Source organism: Populus nigra, chromosome 12 (genome assembly GCF_951802175.1).
Source record: "Populus nigra chromosome 12, ddPopNigr1.1, whole genome shotgun sequence".
Classification (NCBI taxonomy): Eukaryota; Viridiplantae; Streptophyta; class Magnoliopsida; order Malpighiales; family Salicaceae; genus Populus; species Populus nigra.
This window is the reverse complement of record NC_084863.1, coordinates 4,909,925-4,921,261: the sequence shown is the minus strand read 5'-3', so window position 1 is coordinate 4,921,261 and position 11,337 is coordinate 4,909,925. Positions and strand designations below refer to the sequence as shown.

General features: G+C 30.8%; 1 protein-coding gene across 3 annotated transcripts; it reads left to right on the top strand.

The window, feature by feature from the left end:
• The first annotated feature begins 5,060 nt into the window (after positions 1–5,060).
• LOC133669273 (FH protein interacting protein FIP2-like) lies at positions 5,061–11,335 on the top strand. Of its 3 annotated transcripts, none has more exons than XM_062089342.1 (11): positions 5,061–5,204; positions 5,517–5,626; positions 6,022–6,156; positions 7,185–7,340; positions 7,658–7,741; positions 8,314–8,360; positions 8,450–8,523; positions 8,875–8,933; positions 9,532–9,591; positions 9,820–9,900; positions 11,014–11,335. In XM_062089342.1, exons 1-11 carry the CDS (start codon positions 5,168–5,170, stop codon positions 11,065–11,067), a joined length of 897 nt encoding a protein of 298 aa, XP_061945326.1. In that variant the 5' UTR covers positions 5,061–5,167; the 3' UTR covers positions 11,068–11,335. The 3 variants fall into 3 exon arrangements, with proteins under 3 accessions (XP_061945326.1, XP_061945325.1, XP_061945327.1); XM_062089341.1 differs by having other exon boundaries at positions 5,090–5,291; XM_062089343.1 differs by lacking the exon at positions 5,061–5,204 and adding an exon at positions 5,298–5,432.
• The last annotated feature ends 2 nt before the right edge of the window (positions 11,336–11,337 follow it).

The window sequence follows — 11,337 nt, the reverse complement described above, 5'->3', positions numbered from 1 at the left end:
CATGTTAAGTCGATTGTGTTACACAAAGACAACTCTTACGCAAATTAATTTTAAATTCGGATTAGGCAAGAAGTCAAATTAAGAAGTTTTAAGGTTGACTCGCAAGACCTAATTAATAACAATGCCAAAAAGTTCTTTTATTTTTAAATTCTATCTTCTATTTTTTTTTCTTTCGATTGAATCCTCTTTGTTTTTTTGTCTTCGATTTCATCTTTTAATATTTCATTTATTTTAAATTGATTCTCATAATTTATTTCGGTTTTCTTTTTATAAGGTTGTTATAGTCTCAAACAATGTTCTAATATTTGATTAATGCTCAATTTTACAAGTTTTGTTATCATATCATTAAGTGAAAATAGTTAAAAAAAAACAAAATTATTAAACGCAGTAAAATCCATAATTCAAGTTATGGTTTGACAGTTTAATAACAAAATCTTGGTTGATCTAATATGTCATTGATTCAATAATAAAAAAAATGTTATCTTGAAAAAAAAATTAAAGTCAAACCATGTATTTTACTAGTTATCTAGGTTCACTTTGAACCCACTAAGTCAATGTGATTATGTCTAGATAATTCCCAAGCTGATTGATTTTAAATTCAAGTTAAACATGGTGTCAGATAGAAAGAATTAAAATTAATCTATTAAATTAAGTTTAATATCAATATAAAATAATTCTTGAATAACTTCTTTTCATGTTCATTTATTTTCAAGTCAATGTGATTATGACTAGTTTTTTTTTTTTTTTTGGTTATCGTGAACTCCTATGAGAAACTTCTCTTATCCTAACAAACTTGCCCCATGCGATGAATAAAACTTCTCTAAAGTTTTTGTTTCTAAACTATTCTTATTTATTTCCTATAAGTTTGGGATACTACCTTAATAAAAGAAAAAATAGAAAGAAATAAATAAACCATGCATCTGTATATTTTCTATGATAAAAGTTAATTATAACACATTTCTACAAATATATCAAAATCAATTAATTAATTTATGCAATGTAAAAAATTATAAAATAGTTTTTATTTATTATAAAAATGCAATATTTCATTATAAGAAAATTTCATCTTATCTACTTTGTTTTTTATTTCTGAAAAAAGAAAAATAAATTGATCAAAAAATTCAGTTATAAATAAATTTGGAGAAACAAAGCTTAAACTAATTAGATTTGTTAAACTATAAGACTAAAGTTAAATTAAAAAATAAAAAACTAATAGAACTCAGTTTTTTATTGTAAAGCATGATACATTTCACTATAAATTGGTAAAGAGAAATGATTATTTTTCCATTCTTAAAAAAATCATTAAACTATTTTTCAGGATAATATAGTTTTTTTATAAGAATTTATTGATTATTATCAGATTGATAAGAGATATATAAGTTATTTTAACATTTTTTGGCATAGTAAATAACTAAATCATTCTTAAAAATAAAATTTGTTAACTCACATTTATGAGTATTTTTGTAGTTTTACTTTTTTCAAAACATGTTCAAATGACTAAATTACCTTTAAATACAAAGTTTCTTTAGCTATTGTCCTTGGATTTTTTTTGTATTTTCATTACAGGTTTTTTATTATAATCAAATTGACTTAGATGTAATTGGATAATTTAATAAATTTAAAAAATTATTAAAAAATTTAAAAGTTTCTAGCATCTTAATTGTTTTCATGTCACTCAAGAGGTTCGTTGGGAGTATCTGATGGCCAAACAATGACTTCTAGGGGTGTTCAAGCCTTTTTGATAACCCTCCATCTTTAGATAGCATGCTTGGAGTATTGACCTTTGATTTGATGCTAATAACTTTTTTTTTTTTTTTTTTCGTACCTAACCCTTTAATTTTTCAAAGCATCCATTCAATTTATTTTTCATTTAGATTTAATTTTTATTTTTTTAATACTATTTTTTATTTAAAATAATTTATAAAATTATCTATTTTTTTCAACTTCATCCTACTTCATTTTTTTTCATAAGTCATATTTGATTATTATTCTTTTGATTGCTATTTATTTTATTTGAGATAGTTTTTTAATTTTTTTTTTATGATTTCATCGTCCCATAGTTTTTTTTTAATCATATTTGATCCCCATTCTTTAGATTTTTTTTTAACTTTGGCAAATCTTTTAAATTGATTTTCTTCTTCTTCTGATTTCATCATTTAATATTAAATTGGTTGAAAATTGAGTTTCTTGATTGAACGTGCATCTAAGATGTCATGGGTTATAAGTTTAGAAGATTAACTCTGGTCTAAGAAATTGAGCCCGCTCTCTATCAATCTCATGTTTTTTTAGTTTCAATCTTCAATATTTATTGAATTGACGATTGGACTCCAATTTTTTTTTTGTTTTCTATAAAATTATTTTTTAATTTGAAAATCACACGGGTGCTCTCAGATTGTTTTATTTGTTTTTCTTTGTTAAATTGAGCTTTTTTAAACAATAATTTTTTAATTAAATTAAATTAATTGATCAAATATAAACAAGATATATTCACTTCATAATATTTTTTTTTGGTTTGCTTTCCAGGTCGTTACTCTAACAACATGTGTAGCCTCTTTCGGTGTCGTCGTGCAACCTTTCATAGTGTTGTTAGAATTGTCTCGGTGAGTTTTTTCTTGTGGTAGGGCAATGTTCACGATGGAGTGACTTCTAATTTTGTTTGTTTGTTTTATTTGTTGTTTGCATTTTTTTTTAATTATATTATTAAATTAATTGAGCTTATTGAACTCTATCAAGTTAATAATTCGGTTCCTATATTTTACTTGCTTCTTTAAAAACATTGGCGTCACATTATCATTTTTTTCAAGTTAGGAAGAAATTGACTTAGAATTTGTTTGGGAACGCGGTGCAAACCCTGTTTCCAAAAAAATTAATTTTTTTTTGCTAAAATTTAATATATTTTGTATGTTTTGGATTGTTTTGATGTACTGATGTCAAAAATAATTTAAAAAAAAAATAAAAAAAAATCATTGGCATGCATTTCAGCACAAAAAAGTTTTTTGAAAAGCAACCGTAACTACACTGCCAAATATACTCTTAACCGTGGCTTAGCATGGAACACTTATATATGGGGTGTTTGACATAACTTATGTTAATGCTTTTAGGTTCTTTTTAAAATTGCATTTGACTTAAAAAAACATTAATTGATACAACTTCTCTTTTTGCTTTTAGGAGTTTTTTAAAAGTACTTTTGGCTTGAAAAAACATTAAATTAATGGTTTTTTAATACTCTTTGATGATTTTGATGTGTTGATATCAAAAATAAAAAAATCTAAAAAAAATATTTTGATGCATTTTCAAACGAAAAATAATTTTGAAAAGTGTCGTACCGTGCACCACAATATCAAATACCCTCTAAATTTATGATTATTGTTTTAATATTTTTAATGATTTTGATATGCTAATGTAAAAAAATTTAAAACAAATATTTAAAAACAAATATTATTTTGATGCATTTTCAAATAAAAAGTTATTTTGAAAAGCACCTTACACCACAATCTCAGACACTCCATAGTTAACTTTATACTAGATTATTTTTGCCTACGCTGTGCCACGAATTGGATAGCTTTTTATCTAACATAAAAAAGATATACAAATGATGATAACTTGAGTGAACCCGAGTTAACTTGAATAACCTACAACCTGAGATAACCTTAGAGGAAGGAAAGGGAAAAAAAAGAAGCTCAAGGTCCAATATAGCAAATTTCAAAGGATAATTTTTTAAAAAAAAATCATGAAAGAAAAAGCCCTGAGTCAACCTAGGTTCACTCTACTAACCCACCACCCATGACATGAAATTGAGATAATAAAATTAGTTTTTTTATATAAAAAAATGATCTAGAAAATAAAAAAAAAACATTGAAAAAAAACCTAAGTCACACCTGATTAACCTAACGAGTTGAGATAACCCTATAGAAAGAAAAACATAAAAATAAGAAATGCCAAGACCCAAATAGCCCAACATTAAAGGATAAAATTAATAATAAAAAAAAAAATTGATAAAAAATCCAAAACAACCCTTGTTTACTTGATTAACCCGTGACCCTGGATAACCCTAGAGGAAAGAAAGAGAGAAAAAATAGAAAGTTTAAGGTCCAATAGTCTAATGTCAAAGAATAAAATAAAAAAAAAGACTAAAGTTAAATCGGGTTAATCTTCTAAACCAACAACTTTGGTTCTGAGACCAAAATTACCCAAAAGAAGACAGAAGAAATCTTTAATAAAAATTATTAACCATCAAAAAATTAAAAAAGAAAACCAATAGTAATTAAAACAATGATAATCTAATTTGGTATAAAAACTAATGAAAGAAAATAATGAGGGACTTAATCGAAAAATAAAAAATAAAAGAAAATGATAAAAAAATAGTAGTTAAAAGAATAAAAATCAAAATTGAATAAGAAAAGTAAAGCATTAAGGGAAAAATTGAAAGAAAAAACAAATTAAGAAAAGAATAAAAAAATTAATTAAAAGAATAAATATCAAAATTAGATAAAAAATAAAATAAAATATTGAGGGACCAATTGAAAGAAGAAAATAAATTAAGAAAAGTAAAAAAAAATTTAAAATAATGGGGACTCAATCTTGGAAAAAAAAAAGAAATAATATAAAAACAAAATAAAATCAAATTGAAATAGATAAAATTGAAAAAAATTATCTAAAAAATATTTCAAAATAAAAAAACTAATTAAAAGAAAAATAATTATAATTGAGGCACAAAATAAATAGAATGACAACCTTAATCTTTAAATGACCTCACATGAATTTCAAAATGTAGAGAGAGAAAATAAGGAGAGGAAAAAAAAATCAACCACCGTGATTTAAGCAAACATGCCGCCTCGATAAGCTTCTACTCAACTATATAAAAAATTATAAACTGCTAAATTATATCCGCAAATAATTTGCGGGTCCTGTGAAAATATACCTTTTCTAGCAGTAAGGCAAAGACTTTATATAGAAAATAACAAAATAATAATTATATCGAATCCACTGAATTATATCGAATCCACTTTGAATTATCTCCCCGTCTACGTTGAAACACTGAGCAGTTTTTGAGTTCTTACTTTTATATATAATAATTATAATTTGAGAGGAAAACGGACCTAAAATTACCAAACACATACAGACAGCTAAAGGGACCCTCTGCCTTCATCACCTCTGTAATTCATGGATGCTTGAAAAGCTTCCCTTTTTTCTTTTGCTCAAAAGTACCCATCTCTCTCTCTCTCTCTCTCTCTACAGAATGCAAATAATGAAAGACCACACTTTCTCTTCTCTAATTCGTCTCAACATCGGTCTCTCTCCCCGTCTCTAATTTATTTACGAATTTGTCTATGTAGTAAAATGTCTGCGGATAATCATTTTTAGATCCTAAATAAATCAAACTGTGAAGACCCAGATGAAATTTCACCGTTTTTTCCACTCTATTTAAAAGAGTTATAACTTCTTCTTCTTCAGTTAATTGTGCTTGATTATGAATAGTTTATTGTGAAAATGTAATGGGGTTAATTAATTTACAGGAGGGAAGAAATTTTGCACCACAATTGATACATTAACGCAGGGTGAGCCTGATTCCATGCTTGCTGCTATGTTCAGAGGAAGACTCATGGTGTCTGAGGATCCTGATAAGGTAGTAACATTAGAATTATGCTTATTTGTTGTTCCATAGTGTGTACACAATTACGAGGAGTAAATGCCAAGGACTGCCCAGTTAACAAATGGCTGCTATTTTTATTTATTTTTGTCAAGTTTCTTGGAATGACTGGTTAGTATTTTAGAAACTTTGAGGGATAACCGCCTGGTTTGATGAAGATGGAAGTGTTGCCTGGCCAATTATTATTATTATTACTATTATTTGTTGAGAGAATGACACTTTGTTTCTTAGAGGGAAGTGAACTTATATTTTATTTAAGTTGAGAGGAAAAGGAAGGGAAAGGGGGAAATGGGACAGGAGGTTTACTTCATTGAGTTTCATATCAGAGGGTGTTGCGAGTAATGAATCGTTACTGAATTTTGATTCTGCAGGGATACGTTTTCATTGATAGGGACGGGAAACACTTCCGGCATATTTTGAATTGGTTGAGGGATGGTGTGGTTCCCACACTAACTGATGCTGGATATTCAGAGCTTATGCGAGAGGCAGAATACTACCAGCTTCTTGTATGTGATTATTTCCCTTTTCTTTTGGTTCTTTTCTGGCTATTACCTCTTCTTCCATACCCTTTTTGGTTCTTCGTGTCCTGCCTATTCTTTGAAGGACAGTACATGAAGTGCAAGCCTCTTGTTGAGTGGCACTTCACTTCTGATAAGCTGGCCCAGGCTTAAGATGCTTAGGAATAGCAATAGGCTCAATAGTCTATATTATGTTGGATTTTCTTGCATATGTGTGTGGTGAATTTTCTTACTTTATCAATCTTAATTAATTTGATTTCTTCCTTCATGTGTGCACATGGCCTGGGGGAATTGGTATAAAGCAGTGTTTGAGAGGACAATATTTTCCTGCATACCAGTCACAGCAGGAATCTCCTGAGCTTATGCGGGCTTTTCCAAAGGGAGCACGCAATTTTTAGAAACTTTACACCACTTCCCTGTAAACACTTTTTTTTCTTAAAATATCTGCCTAAATTCTTCGGAAGAACCAGAAGTCATTGTGTGTCTTCGATTTTATCTCTTCACATCAGCAAGTAATTTGTTCTTGTTTGTATGTAGTGCTAGGTTGCAATTTTTGACATGTTGGAAATTATGGCCCTGAGCTTGCATACAGGCATTTCAAAAGGAGAGCACACTTTTCAGACACTTCATGCCATTTCCATATAAACCTTTGTTTGAAAGATCTGCCTAATTTGTTCAAGGAACCATATGCCGTCATGCGTCCTTGATTTTATATATTACTGGATCCAAGTAATAAATGGAGTTTTTCACAAACACATGCATCACATGTTTATGCTGTCCCAGTGCATGAGATTTTGTTAGCAAAAGGTGTTTCCAATTTACCTTATTCTTGTTGTCAAATTTATATTTTCTATTTTCTCTGCTAATCTGTTTTTACTTAGCATCATTCTGCAATGAGTTTTGGCGCTCATCCTTGAATACTGTGAGGTCCATATGCATGCATTTGGATTCATGTATCTAGTCAAGCATATCCCTAATGTTTCTGACTTTCCATTCTCTATGACCTTATATGTCAGGGGCTCTTGGAGGGAATCAATTCTGTTCTGAATAAGAGGAAGGAAGGTAATGAGTTGGATGCTGAATTGACACGGGCAGATATCATCAAATGTATACAGTATAAGAAAGTGAAATTTCGAGGAATTAGTTTTTCTGGCCTTGATCTCTCCAAACTGGCAAGTCTTTTGGGTTTAGAAGTTGTCTAATTTGGAAGGATTTCTCTTGCTTTCTTAAAGTTTATTCATGGCAGATTTGTCTCTCTGAACTAAGCCAATAGATTCATTTGTTTTGTTGGGGTTTGTTCTTAGAGAAAGTATAACTTATGTCAATAGACAATTGTGATTAGGTGCTGTTTTCTTCTTCTAAAACTGTTATAGGAACAACCTGTGAAGGCAAAAAAATGCAGAATGCTAGCTTGTTTGGATTTAAATGGATTTAAGTTAAATTAATGACAATTATTCTGTCCTCTAATGTATGGTTTATTGAGATGCAGGACCTCTCATATGTTGACTTTAGCTATGCATCTCTTCAAAATGTGCTCTTCTCACGTGCAAACCTACTTTGTGCAAAATTCCGGGTAGGTGTAATTTCATATTCCTGTAATGCACTCTGTCCTGAACATCTCCTTATTGTCTTTGCATTGTACTTCCCAGAGACTTGCACTGTGGTCACTGCAATGAATTCTCTCGACCTTACAAGGAGTGTCTTGAATTCTTTTGCTTCTTGTTTAAGCCCAAGCAGTCACTGCTATCACACATTACATGCTTAATTTCATTTTCTAAGCTAACCTCCTTGAGAGGAAGGACATGTTCTAGCAAGTGTGATGTAATAACTGGGGAAAGATTATGATTTGACTTTGTCATGGTGGGTATGCTATTTGAGATAGGCAGAAAAGGGAATCAAAATTGGGACAGGCAGTGTGGGTCTGTATTGATGATCATGTGTATATTCCGATGAACAAATCGTAGAATGCTTAAACAGTTGCATATTTTAAGAATCTTATTGCAATGGGTATGGAATATTGAAGTTAGTTTTGGCATTGCTCTTGGCTATCTAAGAAATATCACATATTTGTTCTCCGTGTTTAGCTCCTTTACCACTTTTATCTATTTAATGGATCATGTTAAAACCTTTAAATTGATACTGCAGGATGTGGATGCCGAGGGTTCCATATTCCACAATGCAACTTTGCGGGAGTAAGACACTGAAATCAAACTAGGATAACATTTGTAAAACATCTAGTGTTATAGAATCTTTCTTGATGGCTGTTTCATGCCTAGGGAAGGTGTGAATTTACTGGTGCAAATCTCCGAGGAGCTTCTTTAGCAGGTGCCAACCTTCAGAGTGCAACCCTACAAGGTAATATTTGTAGTTATTCTGGTGATATAGATTATAGAAGTGCATGCTTTAATCATTTCCTCTACTCAAGACTACTAGGACTGTTGCATATTGTACTTTTGCATATTTACAGGCTTGTAGCCTCATAATCCCTCGACGTATATTTTATTTCTCTAATTCATTCACAAATTTATGTGAATGTTCTAGCATTTTATACAACCCAACTATATTTTCTTGAACATTAGATTTGTTATGTACACAAAAGTTTTTATCTTCTAGTGGAAACCTTGACCTAGCCATTCAAGGCTCGATTAATGTTCACGGCTCTCTGTAGGAAACTACTTCTAACTTTGATTTTATGTTCTGTTCCAGATGCTTGTTTGGTTGATTGCAATTTCCGCGGAGCAAATCTGCGTTCTGCACACTTACAGGTTCAGCATCTGTTAATCTTTTAAGTAACTGAATTTCATTTTGTGCCTGTTTTATTTTCCCTCTGATTAGTTGACCATACTAATTAGCTGGTGATTCTGGTTTGATTCCTTCAATGTTCATTGACCGTGAGAATGGGGCTTGGTTTACACTTGTGTTTTGGTTGCTTGAATTAGGAAATTTTTAGTTTAACCTGCATGTCTAAGGGGTTCAATCCATAAATATTAGACATGCAGAATTCAAATGGTAATCATTGTGTACTGCCACTAATCTAATTTCTAAACACAACATATTATTCTTTGAAATCAATTGTCCATGTGTAAAACACTTGCTAGAAGCATTAACTTTCTTATTTATCAAACAAAAACCCTTATTGTTTTTAAGAGGCAAAAATGGTAATGTGCTTCATATGAAGAAGAAATATCAATAGGAGCAGGGTCTCATCTTCCTTCTGATTTTTACCAAAGTTTGGTTATAGTTTATAGAACAAATATAATTGAAATAGTTTATGGATTTAAGCATAATGTAACCAAGAGCCTATATTTGTTTCCAGACCAGGTTGATTTCATATACTAACCGGTTCAGTTAACCTAATTTCAGACTGCTGATCTCACTAATGCCAACTTTGAAGGAGCTAATCTAGAAGGAGCCAATCTGAAGGTAAAAACATTTTCAGTGTGGAAACCATGAATATAAATACAAAATGATAATAAGACTCACTTTTGAGGCAGAATCAAATGTGTGGAAAGAAAAAGGGGCCTAAACCAGTTTATTAGTGGATTTAGCAAGTATCAAACGACTGCAAGAAGGGATGCCCCTGCAAAATCAAGTTTCTTTCCTAACCCTTGCAGCTGTTAAGTTTAACTTGCTGAAACTGACATTTTTCAGGGTGCAAAATTGAATAATGCCAATCTAAAGGGTGCAAATCTTCAACGGGCTTATCTACGACATGTCAATCTTCAAAATGCAGTAAGTAACTGATTTGACTATGTAGAATACTCTTATTTTTCACTTGGCCTCTCAATCAGTATGGGCTTTACTTGGAGATGGTGTGACAATTATTCTCAAAGTCTGAGGTGCCTAAAGTTGATTTGCCTCTATGGTGGCCATGAGTTTATATTATAGGTTTTTAATCTGCTTAAGGGATCCTTTGCATCATATGATAAACACCTCTTTTTCTTTAAATTTATTGCTTTTCAATTCTTGAAAAGGAAAAATGAAAGGCCTGTTGATGTTGATGTCTTTGCTGATAATGGTCAACATTTAAACCCGTGTAATATTCATGGAGAATGCTAAAATTTGTATTGGATGTTGGATGGCATCGATATTTTCACAAGATCAGTAATATTTATTCAGAAAGATTGACCTGACAGAATAATGATTTAATCATTCTTGTGCCACAGCATCATGAATAGAAGCAACAGTTTCCACCACCGAAATAGTTATATGTGCAGGCATTTGCATAATGAAATTATATATACTGAAAATAAATTGCATTGAATCAAATAGAGATTTTGACGGTGCATTTGAAGTTCAATGAAGTCAAAGATTAAGAACATGGTATTGTTGCTTAAAATCTGATCCCTGTCCGGTGCAGGGATCAATAATTTTGATTAATTAGGCTTTCTGATGTTTGTCATTGGAGTGTAGCTCGAGCACAATAATATTAAGAGCTGTGGTTTTTATGCAGAATATCTCAATTTTCTGCGTGCTAGTTTTTGTTTTGCTTTTAATTTTACTGATGTTTATGCAGAATACTCAACATGCTGGCAACTTTTCTGCAAGTAGTTTTTGTTTTCCATTTCATTTTTTAAAATAAAGGTTTAATGAATGGTCCTCAAATTCCTCCTCAAGTTGCATAGTTCTACTTGAAAATGGTTTTTGTGGAAGAGATTTGCTACAAGTTGCTCATATAAATGAAGTGTGACTTGTCAAGCTGAGAGTTCTTTACTTATGTCAGAAGATTTAATGCGATCCCAAGTTTGGGTGCTATGTGCATAAACTGGTTTAGATGTTCAGTTTTGGCTCCCATTTCAGGGATTTGTTTGCAATCAAACATCTAATTTCTTGTTTCTATCACAGCATTTGGAAGATGCAAAGCTTGATGGTGCCAATTTGCTAGGAGCAATTCGATAAAACTGGCGGGAGATTGTTGTGTCCAGAATACATGTATATATTCTCATTTGTGAGTAACCTGTTTCATTTCCGTCCCATTTTCTACAGATTGGATGTCTGTGATAAGTAATTTATGTGCAATTTGTGGATAGTTTGACAAACTGACTTTGAAAGACAACATAAAACATGGCTTAGATACGAGGTTTCTCTCTTGGTTATTATCTTCCGGGAACCTCTGCTGCCTTAATGGCCGTTGTTAATAGAAGTGCACCCCCAGTTAAAAATCAAAGA